Here is a 25000-nt window from a genome sequence, read left to right as displayed (position 1 = left end):
TTGCTGTTCACATTTGTTGGAGATAGTTTGTATTACCAAATTGAAAAAGTTATTTTCGAGCACAAGTTTTATCAAATCACAAACATGTTCTTTCGATAGTTTATATGTATATTCGTTTTCTTCAAGATAATATTTACACGCTTCGATACCATCATTGTGTGTTATATTCGTGTAGAGTGAAACCACATCAAGTGAAACAAGGAATGAATTATCGGTTAGTTTCGGTAAAGATTTCAATTTAATGAAATCAAAAGTATCTTTGACATATGAAGGTAATAATTTCATTAGCGGTCGTAAACTGTGATCAATATGTTGCGATATATTATTTGTAACTGAGTTATATGCAGAAATGATGGGTCTACCTGGATATCCTAAAGGTAGTGACTTATCAACCGTTTTATGTATTTTTGGTAAAATATAAAACTGAGGTGTGCGTATTGTATTCGGGAAGATGTCTAGTTCGTCATATATGGAACAATTGTGTATGGAGATTTGATTAATACATTTGCTTATTTTTTCTTTCATTTCTTCAGGAGGATTATAGGAAAGTTTTGTATAATATTCTTCATCATTTAATTGTCTTTCTACTTCTTTAATATAATCCTCCTTATGCATTATTACTATGGAGCTAGACTTATCAGCTGTTTAACAATAAAACTTTCGTCTTGTGATAAGGTACGTAAATAATTAAGTTCTTTTTTAGATATGTTTGTAAAATGTTTTCTTTTAGGAATGCTATTTAAAATTTCTTGCTTAGTTGCTTCAATATAAAAATCGAGATAAATATCTCGTCCACTAGAAGATGTAAATGTTGATTCTGTTTTATTGAAAAAGGGCTTATTTTGTAGATGAAAACTACTTTTATATTGTGAATATGTACATGATTAATATCATCATGCACTTTGGTTCTCGGACAGTATGATAGTCCCTTACCTAGAAAAATGTAATCACTATTAGTTAGAATTCGCTTAGAAATGTTCAAAACAGTTTCGTTTCCTCCTTCGATTTCTGTCTTTCTTTTCTTTTCTTTCCTCCATCTGTTCTTGTTTTGTATTCTAATAAATCTCCTATTCTTTCTGCTGTTTGTGTTGTTTGCAACATATCCTTGAGGGTTTCCATTAGTCTTTGTATTGTGTGTATTATGATGTACAGTTGGAAACGAAAATACCAGTAAACGTCTATTTATCAAATGACTAAAATTTAATTAAGCTTTTGCTCAGGACACGGGGGAATTTAGCTTGATGACTTAAGTAGCACAATAAAGTATCTATTAGTTTTGACTTTTGGGATACCCGGAAATAAGCTTGCGGAACGGAAACATTCCCATCAGTCTTTTGTATACATGTTCCGTTGTAGCTAGAAATACCCTCGTGATTCCGTAGGTGTAGAAGTTAAGTAATATATGCACGTTTACTAACGTTCATTTTGCACCAACATGTCGCTGAAACATCGCAAGTCAAATGAAAAGAATGAAGACAGTGTACACACAGACAGTAGTGACGATAAAGAGAACAATAACGTTTTCGACGTTATATTCGCTCTGGATGAAAGATACACAAGTGCATGCAGTGTTTGTGCTCAGGCCGACTCTCCTATGGGCTATCTGAGGCCGCTGATGAAGATAATTGAAATTTCTTGTCACGGGGTGCCATGGTTACTAGGTAGTTTGGCCCTCCTATTGTCTGTACACAGGACCGAGCACATTGAAATATTGGTTAATCTTTTGACAGGTATGGATAAAAATAAGCGTGTCTTTTACTCTGAATCACAAGTGCTCGTTACAAACGAAGTTAAAGAGTACCGGTCCATGGATAGAGGGCTGGGACGGGAAGAAACCGTGTCATACTGTTACAGGTTCGGACCCCCAGCCCTATGTACATTGACCGTTACCCATAACTTCATTTGCAACGAGCCCATGTGCTGGGACTGTCATGCAACGCAACTCACATCCGACCGGTACCAGTAGCATCATCGTGCAATGATGGACGGTTTGGGTCAATCAGATTAATCATAGAAAGTCACATAAATAAACCTCGTGGAGCAGTCGAACCCCTTTCCCATCCTGGCCACCAGCTAATGAAGAATTGTACAAGCCCAGAAATGTAAGAGGAGGGGATACAGGATTTAACTGTCATCAAGAGGAATCAAACCCAGTTTGTCAATCTCAGTCAGGCATACATACAACTTTTGTCTGGCTCCAGTCCAGTAGGAATCGTACCCCATCTCCAGGATGGCAAAGTTAATATCAGGCTGAGGACTTTTTAATCTTAAACCTTACAAATTTCAAAAACCAAACATTGTTGCATCAACTCAAATTTATTAATTTGAAAAAATAAAATCATCAGTGATGAGTGGAGCATTAAAGAAATGCTATTTTTAGTAGATAGAGCAGCTTCTTTTTGCATTTTTAAGGGCATGGTTGTGATGCAGATTTTCATGCATGAAAAAATAAAAGGTGGTACATATACAGCAAGTTTCAGGTTAAGTCAGCTGGGATTTTTACAGCCTGTGTGCACAGTACCCTTGCTGTTCAATATCCAGTTGGAACAGACCACTGGCAACCTCACTTGCATATCAGAAGGGAAAAGGTAATCTTTGGGAGCCAGTGGAGTTTCCAGTAGCAGAGATCATTTTTTGCATTGTGTACTGTGTAATGCACACACTTAGTAGGACGAACCATATAGATATAAACATTGACAGATATTGGTCAGTGAGCCAGTTTACTGCTTAAAATTAATGCCAAATCATGTCTCTGCAGCAAAGTTTTGTTCTGAAGACATTAGATAACACTGTGAATTAAATGTTTGATTTTGTGTTTTCAAAGACAAATTATTAAACTTAGGAGTCTTTGTTTATTCAGGGTTTGTATGCACCATGAATATCCTTGGGTTTTGAAATCTTTTGATATCCTTGAATATGCTTGAATTGTGACCGTATGTTATCTCTGCTTTTGAATATACTTGAATTTTATGAAAGTGACAACAAAATAATATATTTTAACTATATGGTTTTGCATTTCTTATGCTCTATTATTCATATTTTGACGGGAAAAAATCAACATTCAAAGATTTTAGTGGTCTGCGAGCAAATGTGTCATCTTTTAACTGTTTGTGAGTGGTCTCCATTATACATCATTGTGGAACATATTCATTCTGGGAGTAGTTTTTGTTTTCTACTTCATAAAGGGTGTACAACGTGTTCATCAGCTGTTTTGTGAAGAACCACTGACTCATGAGAAGCTACTGGCAAGCTTTTTCATATACAAACATTGGCTGAGCCAGAGATTCAGTCTGACTATAACCAGTTCTCCACTGTCCAAGGTGAAGATCTGACAGTGACCATATAGAGGTCATGTTCTGGTGACCTTTGAATTAGCCAGTGGAAATGCACCTTGTAAAAATCACAATCAAATCTTTTAGCACACATTGATGCTCATCAGCCACACTGCTTAGTCTCCCAAATGCAAAGATATGACTTCATCTGATTGGCTGATAAAATTAGCATTTATGGTAATAACATGTGTCACCATAGCTAGCAAAGCATCCTGCTTTCCAAATAAGAAGTTTCTCCCACTTCTTTTCTTTTTTTTCTTTTATACTCTCAGCATTTTAAGGGGTATTTTTTGGTTTTGGTTTCTTCTGTTGTTTATATGTTAGTTATGCACCATGTCCTTTGGATTGCAGTATTAATAAAATTTTATGTTTTGAGTTAATGGCAAATAAAGCTTGCTTTCAAGTATTTATTTTGTCTCATTATGTTTACTTTACTTAATTTAGAGGCAGTTTAGCTTATATCATAATTTTGTGTTACTGCTTGAGAATCTGGGTTCTGTTCTTGAATTGTCCTTTAAATTTGTTTTCATATTAACCTGTATGAACCCTGTTATTCTTATTCTAGATGAGTTACTGTATAGGGCTAGTATTGTTTAGTGACCAGAACTTAGTTCTCAGATTTAAATAAGCATTTTACACACATGCATAATTTGGACAAAACAGGCCTAGAATTTAACAAAATATTTCTAGCCAGACGGACTAGTACATTGAAAAATTACTAGTCCTTCACACAAAATGATGTCTGACATGTATCTTTTAAAACTTCTTTGCCAGGTCCGTTCAGTTCTAGAGTGCTGTGTGCCAAGTCATGTTCATCCATTTTTTTGAATTATCATTTTTATTACGTACAATACAAAACTAAGTTTGTACAGTGTGCCTTCAAAAGTGTTTGGTGCACCACCTTTGACATGAGTGCTATAGGTTGCAGACACTTGATTTCGATGAATGCCACTTTTATAACTTAAATATCACAAACATTCATTATTCATAAGAACAATACTGGCTTGAGAAGATTACATGAAACTATTCACAAGTTCACAAGAAAACAGACTTATTGTCCATAAATTAACAAAAGGCCACTTAGTAAAGAAATTTTAAAACTGCTTTATCCAGAAAAGGAAAGAAACAACTTAAACAGAGATAAAGGACCATGACCTCATTTACATATCATAACTCCATAGATGTACGATTTTTGGTAGTACGGTGAGAATATCTCTATTAGAATTATAGTCGTTATTTGGATTTTCACGATAGATAAAACCTTTAAACAAAATTTGTGTCATGATGATGCTAATCATTTAAGAACAGAAGGAGGTATTAGGGATTTTGATGACCATGTCACTACAATGGTGGTTTGATATATTCATAAGTCTAATTTACAATCATTTAGTCCGAGTTCCATCTGATCTTTCCTGCCCCATTTTAAATATTCTGACATTTATATTGGGGTGTGAGGTGAGCGCTCATTGTCTTTTAAAAAGTTGGTGTTGCCAAACAGTGCAGTGTCGGCATAATTTAACCTCCGACTACCTAGAAAACTTAAATAATCTTACTTCAGTCCCTACCCATCTGGTTATTAATTTCATGCAGATAGGACATGATGTAAGGTCATTTAAATTGGTGTGGCCCAGTAGTTAGCAGCTACCCTATGCCTACACTGCATGGTTTTGGTGACTTCCAGCTTGTTCATATACAATGTGCTCTGACCTTGCACCCAAACATAAATGTCAAAGTCTCTCAAATAAGGTAGGAAAGGTCAGAGGAAACTTGGACCAACAGTCCTTGGCATTCAACTTTACCAAATATGTTTTGAAATATAATTTGTTTAATTGTCCTTTTTTCTGTGTACGGGAGCATTTGAATCTTGGGGAATTATGTGATTAGCTTTGAGAGAACTTGGACATTGTTCATTTATTAAGATATCATGAATAAACATTGGTAATGACTGAAACTTCAGTAGCCTAGTAGCCATCACCCTATTGAAATTATTAAAACTGTCTGGCAGGAAATTTACTAGCCTTAGGACTGCTGCTATGTTCAAGCCCTGCAAAAAGTTAGAGAATTTTTGACCACATTGCTCTGTAATTTACCTAAAGTCAGGAAATCCTAGAATTCTTAAGGGGACTACTTCAATGACCTAGTGGTTAGAGCATTCACCTCGGATACAGGAGGTCGCGGATTCGAACCCTGACAGTGATACCAAAGACTATTTGTGTGTGTATGCATGAGAACATATTATTAACTTGTATTTTGTATGTACATAAAGGGGGGCCTCAAGGTAGTTTTTTCTCTCATTTGTATCTAATTGAGAGGCCCTTTGAAAATAAAGTCTTTATTATTATTATTATTATTACTCCCTCCTGTTTGCCTAGTGGTTAAAGCATCCACCTCGTATGTGGGAGATTGTGGGTTCGAAACCCTGGCTGAGTTATACCAAAGACTTATAAAAATGGTACTAACAGCTGCCTCATTAGACGCTCAGCATTGAGATTAGTGTTAGGACTGGTCGGCCTGGTGTCAGGTTAATGTGACTGGGTGGGACATCATGCTACATGTCTGATGCATGATGCCCCAGTGCTATACATCACTATAAATTGCCACACTGCAGATACTGTAGTGATACAACAGATTTTTTTTTAAAGCCATGCTAAAAATCCATATCACACATTGAGAATTCTTAAGGTTTTAATAGTATTGACATTCACAGGAAACCATCTACTGTGAAGGTTTATAAACAATTTTTTTTTTCAGTTTTCAGTACAGTTGTTTGCCATAAACAAGTTTGCTTGATCTTGTAAAAAATACCAATTACTTTTCAGTTTTCTGTATATCACAAAAGAAAATGTCAGCTTTTATAATCTTGCAATAAGGAAGAGTGTATTGTCACAGTATTAATATGTCCATGGGTTCCTTATTTTGTGTTATGATGTCTGTTTTTTTCTTTAGTTTGGTTTTGCACTGTCAGGGCCTACCATTAGATTTACAGTTGGAGGTGAGTTGCCAAAGTAGGTGGGGGTTCTGGGTGACCTCCCCCGAAAGCATACTTGTTTTTTTTAAAAAAGTAGTTTGGTGTAAAGTTAAAGTAGTTGGGTAAATCGCCGAGCTCCTGGCTGATAAGGAAAGCCCTAACTTTGGCTGGAAATTATGATGTCCATCTATAACTTATTTTGGTTTTGCACAATAACTTGAATTTTGCACTATCAGCTATATTCCTGGGTTGTAGTAGCATGCATCCTGTTTCTTTTGGGATTTGGTGGTCAAGGTCAAATGTGAAAGAATAAAAAGTGTTTCCATACCATAATTTTATTTGTATGGTGGATGCCTTAAACAGATTTTGTTAATAGCCTGCATTGAACAAATAAAAAATAAATATTGTTTTGGGGTGCAAAGGTCAAGGTCACATTGACCCTGAGAAGAAAATCAATTTCTGGATGACTGGAGTTTGTTATCAATTTCTGGATGACTGGAGTTCGTTATCACCTACATTGACAAGTTATGTGGATGGCTTGCATTTGAGACCAGGAGTGCACATATTCATTTTTGGATGTGCAGATAGTTCATTTATAGTTTAAATGTTATTGAGTATTATTTTCAAAAGCTATCATTTTATAAGGAGCTACTGTATTCATCAACCATTTGAACAATTTTCATTCACCAGAACTTTGCCAATTTTGGAAAGTATCACTACAATTACCTCCAAGTCTCTTTCAGAAAGTTAATAATTTGACTCACACTGAAAAGAGAAAACACTGTTCAAATGAGGAAAAAATGTTCTAATTTGTGTTATGAGTATCACATGACTAGAAAGAGTTTTTCCATTGCTGAATGATATTTTTATGTCATCATGATTTTATCTCTAAACTACTTTAAGGATTGCCATGAGACTTTACACATACAATAAAGCTGTACCGATTAATCGGTCATACTCATAATCAGGCCGATTTTTGGTATAATCGGTATCGGCAGAAATAATCAGTGCCGATGTAAACAAATTTCCAAAATATAAATCTAATCATAACATTCATCTTGACATGGCTTGAATTTTAAATCAGAATTAAATAATGGAAATTAAGGAATAAACATTTGATTTTGGGGTTAATTGAAAGACAGTATATTCTTAAAAGTATACTTTTTAACATGCTTGCTGTAAACTAAAGCTGATTGTCTGCTCACAACAAATTATCAATACCATGCATGCACTTATCCCAATCACAGCAGCCAACCAGCCAATGAGGCCTTGTGTGGCTGTTGAACTTCCAGCATACACATTACAGGGATGGTCCTGGCTTTGAAAAAGTTGTTGCCAAAACAAAAATCACCAATCTCAATATTTTGTTGCCAATTTTCATAAAATGTTTCCAGAATAAGTAGTGAATATTTTTCCAAGTCTATTTTTATAATAGGCAATGAAAATTGAAAAAGATGGGATAGTTATTACTTTATTGACAACAAGCAATACAGCCATAATATTACAAAATAAATCATTACATGACTGTTTTGCACTACTTCCATGGTCTTTGCATTGCACATCACTGTTAGTGCATAGGTCTAGCAGTTGTCACCTGAAATAAATGCATTATCAAATGTAAAATATCTACTTTCCTACAGTCTCTTTTTTTAAATAGAAACATCAGGTATTAAGCAAATCTATATTATGTATATTATTTTCCAAATAATAGTTTTGTAAGAAACTTTATTTAGATAATGACATTTTAATACTAAAACCCTATGATCGTACTTTGCAATGTAAGATATGTGACATATAATGCGACTGTAGATTTCACGCATTCAGGAATTAAATGCCCCCCCCCCCCTTTTTTTATGGCTAGCTTCACAAAGTACATCTCTGTCAACCAGGAGTTCAGAAATTTATTTTTGCCATGCTTTACATGCTTTGCTTGTTAGTGAATTGTTTCCAAAAATCCCAGGAATGATCACTGAATGCTGTAGATTTTTTCTCGACAAGCAAATTATGATCTCCATTCCCACCAATGAAACTTACACGAGTCAACTTGACCTGGCGTTACTGTACCGTATATATAAGCATTGATTACCATCATTAAATTAAAAGAAGGAATGAAGAAACATATCACAGAGCATATATGCCCCCAGAAAACTAATTCGGAATAAATATGTTATTTAGTAAAGAGTTTTATTTGCATATATGAGTTAACAATAAGAAATAAGGTGGGATATAAAATGTGTGAAATAGTTATCACATGTATGGATTCTTCAGACCACATTTGAACTGTTAACATAAATCCGCACCCATTTTAGGCATTGTTGGTTATAACAAAAATAGGGCATGGTTTACTTGTCAATCAAATGCTAGTGCTTTCACTAGCTGTAGAACAGGCGGTTTCTTGAAGTAATCGGTCTCATAATCAGTATCGGCAATTTTAATAACTGGCTATATGCAATATCAGCATTATCAGCAAAAAGTGACATTGGTACAGCTTTAACATACAGTCATACCATGGTGTACTTGGCCCTAAATGAAAATGGTGCCACTTGAACATTTTTAAAAATTTTTTATCGCTACTCCTGAATGAGTGGTCATATTGATTTTGGCTTTTCATTAAAAGACTTGATGTTTGGTTGGATCTAGCAAAAATTATGCTGATCTGACGTCAAAAATTTCTTAAGGCTATCTTGTTATCAGTACTCCATCTGTATGAATCAGCTTGTGTGCATGAGGTTTTCACTAAAGACTTATAATGTGTTGTTAGTCCTAACTGAAAATTGTGCTGATCTGAAGTCCAGTATGACCACCACATGAGCCATTTAAAAATCATAATGCTACTTTGCCATAAAAAAGTCATATTGACTTGATGTTTTACAAAAAGACTTCTTATGATATCTAATTGGTTCTAAATGAAAAGGATTCAACTTGCAAATCCATTATGGGACACACGGCCATCTTGAGAATATGTTATCACAAGCTCCTCTTTGAATGGACGGTCTCATCAAGATGGCATTTGTACTAGAAGTCTTCTTATTGGTCCTAAGTGACAATGTTGCCACTCAATATGGCCACCACACTGGCAATCTTGAACATATTGTTATCACCAATTCTTCTGAATGAATCATAATATCAGCATGGAGTTTCCACTAAGAGACTAATATGGTGTCTTCCTATTGATAATTGAGAATGGTACCAAACAGACCTTAAACATGGCCACCACAATAACCATCTGCCAACTGTTATTATTACTACTTTTTGATGTGTGATCATAGTGACATTTTATTTTCACCAGAAGGTTTCTGATGTTTAGTTGGTCCTAAATGTAAGTGCAGATCTGATGCTCTCTATGGCTACCATTGTATCCATCTTTAAAATTTTTTTATTATTATTCCTCCCAAGTTAAAAGTCAAATTAACATTAACATAGGAAATGCTAATGTCTTGAGAATGGTCTGATGTTCAGTGTGACCTCCAAGATGGCTTTATTGAAAATCTTATTATTGCTACCAATCTTAAATGGAAAGTCATTTTGACATAGAGGTTTTGAATAAGAGATTTATTATAACTGTATCTTTTTGATGCTAAATGAAATGATGGAAACTTACCCTCAAAATTGCCATCTTGATAATATTGTTATCTCTACTCCTTCCTTATGGATGGTTATATCAGACTTTTGATACTCAGTATGTCCTAAATGAAAATGGTACCAGTCATCATCTAGTTGACTGCCATCACAATCAGCTTGAAAATATTGCTGTCACTAAATCCCCTGTATTGAAGGTCATATTTTAAAAAAAATATCAGAAAGGGTTTCAGCTCTTAAGAAAAAAAGGAAAAAATAGTTTCATTTTGAATTCTTTAAGTCTTTTCACCTGTTAGAGAGTCGATCCCTTTTAAGGACTTGATATGACGTTATCATGCTTTGAAAATAAACTAACATAACAGATAGTGAAAGTTGTATTTTGCTCTTTATTTTTTTTTACTGCATTTTATTGGGTTGTTTGTAATTCTTAATACCTTTTTAAAAAAATATCACACAAATCATTATATGGCCATTTTTTTTATAAAAACTGTAGCACCGAGAGTGCCACTGAGTCCAGTGCTGTTTATAAAGCACCTTGCAAAAAATGGGGAGCCCTAGTCTTATCTTTACACATTTCAGAAAGGGACGGACTCGCTATTTGGTCAAAGACAAATACAAACATACTTAAATTTTGTGTATAGAAAACTTCATCAGTAGTAGATACTGAAGAAAATAATTATGGATGTTTTTTTATCTGTGAATAATGACACGTAGACAAATAAAATTAAAAAAATGTGAGACAGTAATGTTCTGATTTTCTGTAATTGTTCTAATTATCTGAATTGTTCTAATTATCTGTAATTGTTCTCTTTCCAGCTTTAATCCTAGACCTGATAATCATTGCTTTTGTGAAACTCCTCTTCAGACGACAGCGTCCACTTCACAACCAGATGGACATGTTTGCAACTGTATCTATAGACAACTATTCCTTCCCCTCGGGTCATGCAAGCAGAGCAGCCATGCTGGTGTGTTTCTTCCTCTTCCACGTGGTTGACAATGCCTATCACAGGATACTAGTCATCTTATGGTCACTTGTGGTCAGTTCATCCCGAGTCCTTCTTGGAAGACATCATATCTTGGATGTGATGTGTGGATTTGCATTAGGAATAGTTGAATATTTGCTGGTCTATAATATTTGGATTCCACAGGATAAGTGTGTGGACTTGCTTGAACCATACATGCGATATTTCCATTTATGACGTTTATTCAGATTTAGTTTCTAGTCCACTATGCTATACAGTGAAATCTTGATACATCAGAGGCACTTTTACTAATTGGCTAAAGGGAATATCATCTCAACCAACTACTACACTTGCTATGATCATTATTAAGTAATGGGAAACTTCCCTAAACCAGACACTGTTAGGACGAAACTTTTGGGTGGTTTATGGAGGTCGTCAGTATACAGAGGTTCAGTTAGTATCAGTTTTTTTTCTTAACTTTGCATGGAACAGACCAAACTATTTGCACCAAGTTTGTGTGGACAGCAGGGTGTTCTGCTGGGTGTTGGTAAAGATTACCCGAATAGCTTGTGGTCCAGAAAAAAACTGGGCAGATAGCTTTCTCTGTTCTAAATTAATTAATATAACAGCTTTAATTTGACCAGAATATGTTGTCAGGCTGCCATAGGTGGTCTGTTTACCAAAGGGCAAGTACTCTATGCCATAAATACCGAACTAACCATTAGAAGAAATATATTCAATGGTTATATTCAGTGGTTGACTGTATAGTTATTACTCTTTTCAAAGAAATGGCAGGGATTCTTTATTATGACCATATATGTATGCATGTGTAATGTTACACAGCTGTTTCTACGCTGTTGTCGGAGCCCCGAATGGCCGAGTGGTCTAAAGCGCTCTCCGTTTACAGATCACTGCCATCTCACCTCTGCGTGGGTTCGAGTCCAGGATTCGGCCAATGTAGGTATGTGAGAAAACTTGCCATTAACTTCTCGTGGGTCGGTGGTTCTTCTCGGGTTCTTCCTCCACCATTAATACTGGCCACCATGCATAACCTATCGTGTGCTGAAAAATGGCTTTAAACCCCACAACAATAACATCTACGCTGTTGTCAAAGATAATACTTCAGACTTTGGAATATATGTGGTGGTCTGTATATGCAAACAGAGGTTTCAGAATTTCATGTAGGAGCGAGGTGGGGACATGGATATATATATATATATATATATATATATATATATATATATATATATATATATATATAAATTGGGATCGCCTGTAGATGTGCACTGCATTTTTGGAATTTTGATAGAACCCTAGGGGTATAGGTGAGTTGTTGTGGGGTTTAATGACATTTTTCAGAACAGGATAGGCTATACATGGCTACCAGTATAAAAGGTGGAGAAAGAACCTGGAAAGGACCACGACCCACGAGAAGCTACTGGCAAGCTTTCTCACATACCCACATTGGCTGAACATGAGACTTGAACCCATGCAGACAGAGGTAAAATGACAGTGATCCATAATGGTGAGCACTTTAGACCACTCAGGAGATCCCAGGGTGGAGGTGAGGGGTAGTGGTAACAGAGAACAGTATTATGGGTGAAAGTTCTCCATCATATGATGGAAGTTCCATCTTCAGAATGCCCCCACAGGTTAATCTTCCAAATCGTGCAAATCTGTTGAGTGTTTTTTTTGTTGTTGGATGGGTTGGTTGTTAAATTGGTTGGAAAGCATTTAGTAGGAAAAAATACCAGTGCTTAGGAATACTTAATTTTAAATGTATGATTTATTAATGTTTGTGCAAATGGAAGTTTTAATGCAGTATTCAGTTCACTACTCGGATGTGTTCTGCTGAATCGTGAGGTTCATATTTCACTCTACATTTCACTGCCTTCTACAGAAACCTGAATAACTATTGAACACATTAAAACAAACAGTAATTACTGTTATCTTTCATACAATGCATATTATTATACTCTTCTTAAGAGGGCTGCAAGGGAGATTAGTCCTTGACTAATTGAGTCACCCTCTGTAAATAAAGTATTATTATTATTATTATTATTATTAATATTATTATTATTATTGTTATTATTATTATTGTTATTATTAATATTATTATTCCACTGCTATTCATATCCTATATTTGCCTCATAGGAATGGTAGCAGAAATAGGGTGCTAAATTGTTTGAGTGAGACCCGAGACCAATTTTCTATACCTATATGTATATCATTTTACCATTGTTTTTTCTACCTCCCACCCTCCTTTGCTTCATACCAAAATTTTAACCAAAACAAATAATTTATTGCATTATCTTGGCTTGATAGTCATTAGTCAGGATGATTTGCCCATACTAAATTCACAGACAATAACTGCGTTTATGTTTTCCTTCTCTCCATTTTGGTACATTTACAGATGTATAGATTTCTAAGAGAATAGCACACTCCTTTTTCCTAAGTTGAAACTTCAAACCATAACTGCCTGCTTCTCCCGACTGCTGGTCCTGTATTGCATTGTCTATCTCAGCAGATCGATACAATGTATATACATGTATGCTCACCGACTTTCAAGGTGATAATAGGCTATTGACTTTGAAACATAAAAGGCAGTTAACATACAAAAGAAGTGCATGCTAACAAATTCAAGATAGAGAAAATACTATTCGTTGAGTAAGTGAATGAAAATTGAATTGTTTAATATCAGCCTTTTAGAATAAGCAATTATGGTTATTTGTTAACTGAAAGAGGCTCAAGGATTTATGCATCATATTAAAGAATCAGAATTTTGGATTGTTCAAATGCAGTTTTCATGCAATAATTGTCAAAATTACTCCATGTTTAGCTTCTTTAGAGCCCCCAACAGGGCTTTGCCCTGGACCCAAAAGAGGGCCTATTTGACCCCAGGCCTACTTTTCAATATTGTAGTTTTTCCCAAATGTCACCCATACAGTATTGAATAATACTTCATTGCTGCAGACATTTGCTAGTCATTATCCTGTTCTATGATTCCCAAAGGGGCAAGCTGGTCAACATTTAACTATAATAACAATTAATAATAATAATAATAATAATAATTTTACGTTAACAGAGGGTCACTTGCTTTAAATACAAATGTGTATTGTCTCCAGCATATGGTCTTTATATGATTATCAGTGTCCTAAATGCTGAAATCCAAAGGGAGGCAGGATTTTCAATGATTGTATGCAATAGATATAATTATCATTATGCCCCACCCCACCTTTTTGCATAGTATCCCACAGTTCACTGTACATTGATAAATCCATGAATTTTATAGTTTGCCTCGAAAACTCATTTACTTTACAAAAAAAAAAGGTTTATTATCCTTGAAATGTTATTGAATTTGTTGAAAAATTGCATAAATATTTGTGCAGAACTCCTTGAATTACCCAAGGTAGTACAAAATGTAAAACTTAATAAATAAAGGATGAAATTAATTTTTTGAAGGTTTGTGTGTACTTAAAAAGCTTTTAGTTGTGCTTTAATTTCTGCTGTAAAAACTAGCTGTATCCCGTAATCAGCTTTAGATGCCATGGAATATTGAAATGGCAGCTACAGCTTTCAAACCATCTACACAGATGTATGGCCATGATTAGAGAAAATGAATTTTTTAGAAGAACTCTGAAAAAGGAGAGAATTGTTAAAAACTTTTTGAAATGGAAAATATCTAATTTTAGTGATGTTGATAACTGAGATGATGGTTTTGAAACATAAGACTTGTGCATCATTTCCAACATTAACTTCTGCTGTTTCTAAGTGAGAACAAATATTTATGCCAAATGTTGGATTAAAATTGTGTTTCGGAGCTTATAAAGTTTAGTATTTGTACTTAAATACGACATAAGCATATGGATTAGTTGATAATTTGGTAATTCCTTTATATGAGACAAATTGATGGTTTGTGATTCGGTTTTTAATGTAGCTTTTTAAAAAAATTTCAGTCATATTGCTACAATGTCTGCAGTTTGGCAGTTTATAGTGATGTCTAGCATCATGTCCCACACAGACACATTATCCTGACACCAGGCCGAACAGTCCTAACACTAAGTGCCAAGCAAGGCAGCTGCTAGAACCATTTTTATGTCTTTGTTATGACTCAGCCAGGGTTCGAACCCATGACCTCCTGCGAGGCAGATGCTCTAACCACTAGGTCCCTGGAGTGGTCCAAATTAATGGTTCCTTTGCCTCTGCACAGAGGCTTCCTGAAGGGACAGTTCTCGATGTATCCAGACATAGTCCAAGACCCTAACTGTAACAGACCAAGTCCCTAAGGGGGCGCTCACCAGTTATCATGTACTTTTGAGAGAGTGATGTATATAAGGTGAAGTTGTTTGCATTTAAAACATGCACAGTGGAGAGAATGTTGGCATACCTCTATGCTACTGTAGTGTAATGTGGCTGACAATTCTTTGGATATTGTATGTCTGGAAATTGTACATGATCTAAGCACACTGCTAGCTAAAATAACTGCTCCCTTGTGCACAAAAAAATCAGCCCGAATTAGTCTGAAGTACACTATCCGTAGCAGCTGTTAAAATAAGGATAATGAGTTTTGCCAGACTAGACAATACCAGATTCTGAAAGTGCAATGAATGAATTACCAAATACATAAAATGTAACAAAAATGTTATCAGCCCTTTTTTATACAATTTGTTTCTGAAGTTCAGGAAAGTGAATATGACCGAGTGGAGCAAGCACTTTTTTGAAAGATGCATATCTGGAGTAAGGCCAAGCTGTATACTCTATAACCCATATTACACCCATCAATCATACACCAAAGTAAATGGAATTAAAGGTTCTGTGAAAACTATACCCAAGATATACAAGGTCTTTCTTAAGTAGCCAGTATAACCAGTGAGGAAAGCCGGGAAAATTCTTTTTCTTTAAAATTCTAACCCTATGCAAAAAAAGAAACTGTAGAGCGCCACCTAAATATATCAGACAGAGCCCAAGCCCCTAACTGTATCAGACCAAGCATCTGTAAGATTTATAAACTGATTTGTACACAATCAAGCAACAATTGTTGCAGTATAAAGTGGAAACTTTTTCATAAGTAGATCGCCATTTTAATCAGAGTGAGAATTTCATTCTTTGACATGCTACCTCTACCTTTTCCCTTGAGGTTAAGGTCAAAAGGTTTACCGCATTACCTTCGGCATGGGTTCCACATGCAGACCTCTAGGTCATAAATGATCATCTCTTACTTTGTAAACTTTGTGCTAGTTGTCACATACTGACCAATTCAGGTTTTTATTTTATTTATTTTAAAATGCATGACTGGAAGTTGAACTAGTTTTGTAATGAGACCAAAGTGTTCATGATATTACTTGCTTAGGTAATGGACATTTTAGTTTACGATTGAAAATTAAAACTATGGAGTAGAAAGAAAAGCTAGTTGCTCATTTGTCTCTTTGATATTGGCATCATAAATTCTCTTTATTTATATATATATATATATATATATATATATATATATATATATATATATATATATATATATATTATATATACACATGTATATGAAATATAAGACATGGCAAATTTTTTTGATTCACAGGTGAAGTTGTGCTTCTTAATATACATGTACTTGTATTTTCTTGGGAATTTGGATAAAATAGATTAAACCTTGCAAGTAATGTCAGTTTTCATTCATTAATGTACATGTAAAGTGTAATTACTTAGTGTATGACCAAAGGAATAACCTAATATCATGTGGGTTTAGTTGCCAAAGCTTGCATTTTTCATGTAACTGTTTTTGAACACACAAATAAAACATTTAGTATGTTTTCTGACCAAAAAAACAACTGATAAGATGTATTTCTTGCTGTCTAAACACTGCCGAAACTAATATACAATTTCTTGAAAGGAAAAATGATTCATGCAACCAGCATTTGCCTCTGTGACTTTCAGTACTCCATGGGGACTAGCCACCAGGTTCCCAACTTAAGAACTGTTCACTACCCACCCATGGTGTTAATTTATGCAGTCATCATGGATTGCTGGGTGTGTAATTACTTATTAGGCCACTGGAGTCATTGCCTGGACTATAGTTAAATCCCTGACAGGGTTATTCCAGCTCACTTAGTGGTTCAGACACTGGATTTATGACTATAAAGGTGTGGGTTAAATTCCCACCATTAATCAGCTTGGATCAGCTAAGACTGGGGGTTTCCATGCTTGCTGAAATTAAATCTGGAAGTGTTTCACAAGAAAGACATACTAGGATCATTATTTTTGTATTTTTTTTATTAAAAGCAAAAAAATACCAGATAAAATTCCAAAATAATTTGTGGAATTTAAAATTATTTTTAACTAATCGCACTGAGATGTCAAAAAGTAAAGCATATACATGAAATAACATAAAAACAAAAATGTCAGGTACTTGAATATAGCAATACCACCTTAAGGTCTTTAGTAAGTATTTGTCATGTAATGAGTGCAAAGATAAAGGACACAATACAGCAAGATTGCACATACTTCACTCTTTTCCAAAAAAAATCATCAGGTTATTTAATTGTTATCATTCTATGTTAAGTTTTCATCATATGTAAATTAATGACTATTTACTTTAGCCCCCATGGTGTATATTTTTCTAACTTATAAAACTTTGTTTTATTTTTAATTTATGCATCCTGCATTCAGAAATTGTTGTCACTAAAATTTAAACATTTTGTATTCTGTGCAACCCAGACCTGTGATTTTCAATCAGTCTCATCACAGGTTGCTTCCCTTGCTTTGATAAACAAACTGGCATGTACAGGATGCTTTCTGTCAAGTTTGATAAAATTCTGTTCAACATGGTATAATGGTTTTTATATGTTTAGCAACTGTGATTATCTCTGAAAGCACATCAGCATCATTTGTATACATTTAGGAGGACTTAATGTCAGGAGACTTGTCAAATTTGGTAAACTTTTGGAGACAAAGCCATTTTAAAGGGTTATCTGTTTTTTGCAGCAGTTGCCATATTTGGTGGTGGATTGATGTCATTTGATAAAATCTGAAAGACTATGCCAGGATGCTTTCCGTCAAATTTGGATCACATCTGTTTTGGAAGTTTTGAAAAGTTGTAAATGACAACACTGAACAAATGATGGAAACTATTCTCCATTTTCAGATGTATCAATAACATATGATAAATGAAACAAGGTCTCATCACGTTATTAGTCACAAAAGCAGTTGTGAATGGGTATTAGGGTATTTCACCCATCATTATTAGCCAAGAAGTCCTTGCAAACTGTTTAAAGTTTCAGGATTCCACCATGGGCTTCTGAGTTGCAAAAAAATCTTTACTATAGAAAAAAAAATTGAAATTAAATTTTATATACTTGGATGGGGAATTTATCAAAAGAGATTTATAAGTACTTAATTAAAAATGTATTATGCCATCAATTTAAGATAAAAACATATAAAAGGTTTACAATGATCTGTACATTGCATCATATGATGTAATTCATTTTATTTGCCATGTCTACAATGGATGTTAATATCCATCATGTTCACACAAAAATTGCTGTAATCATGAGCATATCAATATTCGAAAATGTTGGACTAGTTATACACATACAACTATGTATACACACATTAATATGTGTGTGTGTGTGTGTGTGTGTGTGTACAGAGAGAGAGAGAAAGTTTTTTTAACAATACAAAACTAGATAAACACGTATATGTGATAAAAATAAAAAAGGATTCAAAGTAAACATTTATGTAAAGAGAGTCCCTGTTTTGGGGACTTAAATTTCTTGCTCTTAATTCTCAGTTGAAAATTTAGTTACCAGTTTTTGAGATGTATGACTTGCATTTTGGGATTTGTGAAAAATGTATTTTGTTCAAAATCCTAAACTGTTTTACTCAACATTAATAGCTTATTTTCTTCCCATTTAAACATGCCATCATCAAAGTTCAATGGCACTGAAATGAAAATTGTATTCTATTTCAGTAACATTAGTCAAGCTATGTGGTCTTGAACTACTAAAGTTATGGTATAAAAATAATTTGTCTTCTTTGATAATCACTCTGATCTTGATCTGCAACTGTTGAGCCCAAAATCAACAAAGTAATAACAAAGTTTGGTCATGATACTTGGTCAAAACCTTAAGTTATTCTACAGAAACAAAATACATCTTATTAAACCATAGCAGATGCAATATGATATTTACAAAACATTTTCAACATACAAAACCTCTTAACAAATTTTCAGATGATTTTATGATATAGGCAGTGATTATTAAATTGTACCATAATCAATTACGCACACCCGAAATCTGCAGTTTGAATAGTATTATATCAATACCCAATTTAGCCAAAATAAAGGAAGAAAATGTCACATGTAATTATAAATCTTTAGTATGTGTGGTCATTAAACATTAGTCACTACTTTTAAATACTGTAGTCAATTCAATATTCAGTAGTAAAATGATACTTGTAAAAGTCTTTATACCAGAATGTATAGGGTTGACTGGTATTAATCAACAAAATCTTGACTAATTAGTAGTCACCACAAGTAAGGTAAAGTATAAAAAAATCAAATCAAACAAAAACATTTTGATCCTTTGGTTTGTTGAGAACACAATTTAGGCATATCAATTAGCTGTTTATACTCGCTTATAGGTCGAGTCGAACTGCATAGACATAGCCTTGCTGTCACATAATGTGCCAATAGATCTGGGCATATGCAGTTTGTGTGCAGTAATCAGTAGGACAAACATAAACCCTTATCTGCCAGCAGATTATACATTAGCTGATCATGGTCTTTGTTGCTTGCAGTTAGACTTGACTTGTGTGTGTACATACAGTAAGCAATAAAAACATTTATTATAATTGTATACAGATCTGATCATATATACAGGTTCTGTCAAATATATACAGTGTGTGTGTGTCTATACATATATATATATATATATATATATATATATATATGTGTGTGTGTGTGTGTGTGTGTGTGTGTGTGTGTGTGTTTATGTGTGTATATGAAAATAAGACAAGAAGTGATCCCAAAAAAGGTGGCAATTAACTAAGACTCAATTTCTGTTACATATTTCCATGTACACAACAATACTGAATCATCCACATTGTTTAAAACAATGAACCATAAAATATGTGTACATCTGTGCAATTATATCACATCAATGAAAAATATTTTATTTTTATAACTTGTTAACAAAAAAAATACATAATGGTACATCCAATATCAAACATACAGCAATAACATATTATTGGTAAGGCACTTGTATTTTCCAGAAATATATGAGAGAGAGGAAGATGTGGGGAGGGACTAAAAATACAACATACACGAACTGCCATATATTTCCAACTAATGTATAATCTTTGTTTTTCATATATATATATATATATATATATATATATATATATATATATATATATATATATATATATATATATATATATATATATATAATATAGTATGTACACTGTTAGTATCAATGATATACCACCAGATGTATAAATTTTTCATTAAATGGAAACGAGGCTTGCGGAGTTTACTTTAATAAAAAATGTATACGAGTGGCATATCATTGATACAGCATACATACTATACATATATTTTATTTATATCATATACAATTACATATATTTGCCATTTGAACAGTTAGATTGACGAGAGGCAATTGTGTATTAACTGGGTGAATGAACTCACAACCCTGCAGAGTGTATCCACTACAAAATGTAGTTCTGTCTTTTTGTGTTTATTCGCAATCGCCTTTTCATATTGACAAGTTGATTGTTTTCATTTTTGAGTTTCTATTTTTATTCACATTGATTAAATCAATATAAGTTACACTTATGATTTATACATGAAGATGGTTTTAATGAAGAATGTAGAGCACTAGGCCTACAAACAAATTGATTCTTGAATACTGAACCCTCATCAATGCATTGACGTACAGATGCAAGGAAATTAGCGTGGAGTAGAATCTAAATGACACGACGAACCAACAAGAGGTAATTAAAATATTATAATATATTTAAAGTTGATCTGAGTCATTATTCTACTTTAATTAACATTACTACCAACCATAAATCGCTCTCTCTTCCTCTGGTTAGTTTGACTTAACATTTACCATCATTCTTCATAGGTCCAGAGACGTTGTGATATTATATAAGCGAAAATCCTCTATTCTCATCTTTTCATGGATTTTCGTCCTTGACATGATGGTCAACAAAGGGAGAGAGAGAGAAAGAGAGGGGGGCGGCCTTGGGATATTTTCACATTTAATTAATAATAATCGATTTTTAGGAATTTATAATGGTTTAAGAAACAACAACAGTCAACAAAGCCTTAAATACATTACATATGTGTGCCCCATAAAAAGACATTTACCTACTGTGTCAACCGGCAATTGCAACTTTGTATCATTGATTAATATAAACACTTTTGATAGGTCACAAGGGAAGTGTAAACATACCGTTATGAAGAATGATATTGTAGGTTACTTGGTGCAATTTAAGTTTCATGTTTTTTTTTTCCAGCCCAATTTCTTTTTCTCTCACTCCAGCTTTCTGCATAATTTGTCCATTGTGCATGAGGGGAGGGGAAAACGGAAAAAGAAGGGATTGAGATTAAATTGTGTACCATGTTAATTTTATTTAGAAAATGGGGATTATTATTACCTTTTATCATTATTTTTATACCTCACTAATGAATGGAAATTCATCATTGATCTATAGGAATAGATCCAACAGCATGCATATTATTGTGCCATGGGCAGATCACAATTTGATATACCAATAGTACTGATATATCAAATTGCTTTATATCAACACTTTAAAAGCCATGTAATTTTTAAGATATATATATATGTATATATGTGTGTGTGTGTGTGTGGTGGTAATTCATCTACTGTTACAGTTTTTAGTATCTGGTGGTAATGACTCTACTTTTACATGCAGTTCTAATGCATATGACTGCCTTTGATATAATAAATATCAATGCCAATCTGCTGATAATGGAGATTTTTAAAAAAATGCAAATTGTATTTTTAATCATTGAAATTAATTATCACATATGTTTGATGAATGATAATGTTCTCATACATACAATGCTCACTCTAAACCTGAAAATTTGCAAAATATACATGTAATGTATATATTGCACACACAGGAAATGAGAAATTCCATAGCCTATCTAGCCTGGACAACCAAAAAGCATTGGTGGGCAAGTAAATTTTAACACAGGCTGCCAAACTTTATGCTGAAAAAAGAAAAATGCTGACTTTCAAAACCATTTTCCCTACATCAACTTTTAGTGATTTCTTCAGGATTTCATCTTCTGCCATTGATGCAAAGAGAAAATTAAACATGGCATCTATGTATTTGTGAAATATTAAAACATTCAGTGAGAAGTTGTGACAAAAAAGAAACACTAAATGTTCCAGATAATGTTTCATTGCCACAATTAACTCGTGTCCTCTCAAAGTTAGTACTAAAAAGAATAAAAATCATTTTCATTTCAGACAACTATTAGCTGTATTTTATTCCACTGTTTTGTTGTTGATGCTATTGGGGTAACAGCATTTTTCAGCACATGATAGGTTATATATGGCAGTCAGTATATTTGGTGAAAGCAAAACCCCAGGAAGAACCACTGACCCATGGGAAGCTTCAGCCATGCTCACATATCCACATTAGCTGAGCCCAAGGCTTGAACCCACTGATACAGAAGCAAGATGTCAGTAGTCTGTAAGTGTGAGTGCCTTAGACCATTTGACCACCTGTGGCCCCCTTGCACTGTTTTAAAAATAATTATTGTTTGACAACATGCCGACTAACTACCTTCAAATATACATTTCCAGTAAAACTGGATGGTGAAAAAAAGTTTGATTCAATCAAGTCCCAAATAAGTCTTCATGGACTCTAACAGAAGTTATGTTTTTTTTTAAATCAGGCTTATATTTCACAAATTTGGTTCAAAAGATAGTGTGTTGGTATAGTACAACACAAACCATGTGGTGCAAAGGACTGGCATGAGGTCTACAGTACAGGCCCCAAGGCAATCATTTAATTATATGGGTTTTTTTTGTCTTGTGTTTTGTGCCAATAGAGAGTTTTAACAGTTGGGAAAATATAAGGACCAAACATGGCTAGTTTATGACACCTCTAGTGGTCGTCTGCAAACTAGACCTATTCTGGACTAAGCCTGCAACATTTTCATTGATTGACCAACAAAGGCAATCTGTAAAATAGTCTTGTTTAAATTTTACTTTATCATGGTGTTTATTTGGCAGTTTAATGGATAAATAAATCAAATACCAACTGATATAATGGGTTGGCCATTTAATGGGGAGGGAGATTTTCTTTCAAGCCAAGATACTTTTTATTTCAAGATAATTTATTTTTTCAACTTATATAATGGATATAATAGTTTTGTTTCTGCTATAAGTAAATGCAAGACTATTTTTTCCCCAAAACATCCCAGCCATCACTGCACACTACCTAAAAATTAAGTGATCAGTCCCTAATAGATTTGGAGAACTCCATCCAGTCACTCAGAGAATGTGTCTGTCAAAGCCTTTGATGTACTGGCCATGCAACAAACTTGTGTTGCTGTGCAACTTTTGTTACACCAGATAATCCCAATCCAAAATACTGCATACCAAATTTATACCCGTTACTGTCTTTACACTCATTAAGCATTAAATAGGATATTAAATGTCATGAACACCTAAAAATTTGGCTTGTATATAATTAAAGGGAGATGGTGTGTATCACATTCAAAGTCTTGAATACAAATCTTAAATTGGCTCAAAAAATTTAATTTTGATGGCAAGCTTTTTAACTGAAAAAGTTTAACTGAATTAAGACATGGTTTTTGTACCATACATCATGACTACAGCAGGTTTGACACAAGTTGTGCTATTGATGCTCAGATGCTAATGTCAGGATTCAGGAATTATTAGTTACCCCACTTCTGGTTCATTTCTTGTGTTCTCATTGGCTAAAGTGAATCATGTGAGCACCTGACATGTGACCATACAGGGGCAGTAAGAAAGATATCAGGTCAGTGAGTTACAATATCATCAATGACATTATTTTGCCTTGATGTTCCTCATTGTTACTTGGCCATGCTTGAACATGCAAATTTCTAAAACAAATGTGCAACGAGATCATTAAAGTTTTCAGTGGAGTATACTGGTTGCATGGTTTGTGACTAAGTGTAAAATTATACCAAGTTTGCAGAAAATTTACCTGGGCTTGGCACAAGCACCTCACCTAGCAAGTTCCCAAATAACTTTGTATCATTCCATACAAGGTTTATTAGTGACCTGCAAGGAAATGATATGTCTGCAGGCCAGGTATTTTTTCTACTGACAAAGTTTCAGTCCCATGTGACACACTTTGACCAATGAAAATGCAAGAAACATTCCAGAAATGGAGTCAAAAATTAAACAGCTAACTCAAAGTTAGTTCTTTGGTTTTTTTGGCTCCCATACCATGTAATTAAGACTGATTATATACCTGTGGATGTGTCAATGATCAGTACGTAAAAATGTTGTTATGCAGCTGTTGTCATAACTGTCTATATATTGTAGTCTCTGCTCTATTTCTACAAAAGAGGCCAATGAAGAACAAACAGCCATCTTTAATATGACCTGGTAGAGACATCCAAAACATGGCATTTGGAATCAGTTCCATACCACACCCTCCATTTACTGCCTTGTTAAACAGTACTCCTGTTAAAATTAAAAAGCAAACTTTTAAAAGCATATTTGTCAAATATATTAATTTGATTAAACTAATAAGTAAATGATGACCATGAATGTGTTGAATAATTCTTACTGGTTTACACCTATGTTTTGATAGTCTTGATAATATTTCCCTCAGAGCTTAATCTGGCTTATTTGCAATGAGCAATTAATAAATAAGGACACCATAATGGACCTCTGCCAAAATATAGTGTTCCCTCTTTAAAAACTATCTCTGTATATCACAGCCCTTCTGATGATGTACTTATGGTCTTGGATCCAATTAGATTACCTACACATACAATTCTTCTATTGTTCTTCTATGGTACCTACCTATTTCATTTTGATTGTATTAAATGATTTGTGAACTGTGCAATTATAAAACACCCTATTAATTTTGTACTTTTTTCACTATTATGGTACAGTTTTGATAAAATA

At 34.0% G+C, this 25000-nt stretch overlaps 2 protein-coding genes across 5 annotated transcripts in view; one reads left to right on the top strand and one right to left on the bottom strand.

The window, feature by feature from the left end:
* Positions 1-1362: 1362 nt before the first annotated feature.
* Positions 1363-14294, top strand: LOC149780193 (polyisoprenoid diphosphate/phosphate phosphohydrolase PLPP6-like). Its single transcript, XM_089936943.1, has 2 exons — positions 1363-1730; positions 10696-14294. Exons 1-2 carry the CDS (start codon positions 1436-1438, stop codon positions 11076-11078), a joined length of 678 nt encoding a protein of 225 aa, XP_089793069.1. The 5' UTR covers positions 1363-1435; the 3' UTR covers positions 11079-14294.
* The window catches only part of LOC149780192 (cation-dependent mannose-6-phosphate receptor-like), a 28215-nt gene continuing 10972 nt past the window's right edge, over positions 7758-25000 (bottom strand). For 3 of the 4 annotated variants that reach the window (XM_089936944.1, XM_089936947.1, XM_089936946.1), the window contains one exon: positions 17085-24550. In XM_089936944.1, the coding sequence (XP_089793070.1) occupies positions 24387-24550 (164 nt within the window). In that variant the 3' untranslated portion in view covers positions 17085-24386. Of the gene's footprint in view, positions 7895-17084; positions 24551-25000 lie in introns of those variants that run through there. The other variant, XR_016415027.1, reaches the window with a different exon arrangement.

Source organism: Sinohyriopsis cumingii, chromosome 16 (assembly GCF_028554795.1).
Source record: "Sinohyriopsis cumingii isolate HCF-2022 chromosome 16, ASM2855479v2, whole genome shotgun sequence".
NCBI classification, from domain to species: domain Eukaryota; kingdom Metazoa; phylum Mollusca; class Bivalvia; order Unionida; family Unionidae; genus Sinohyriopsis; species Sinohyriopsis cumingii.
Note: the sequence above shows the minus strand (reverse complement) of the source record. Positions and strands in the feature narration are given on the sequence as shown.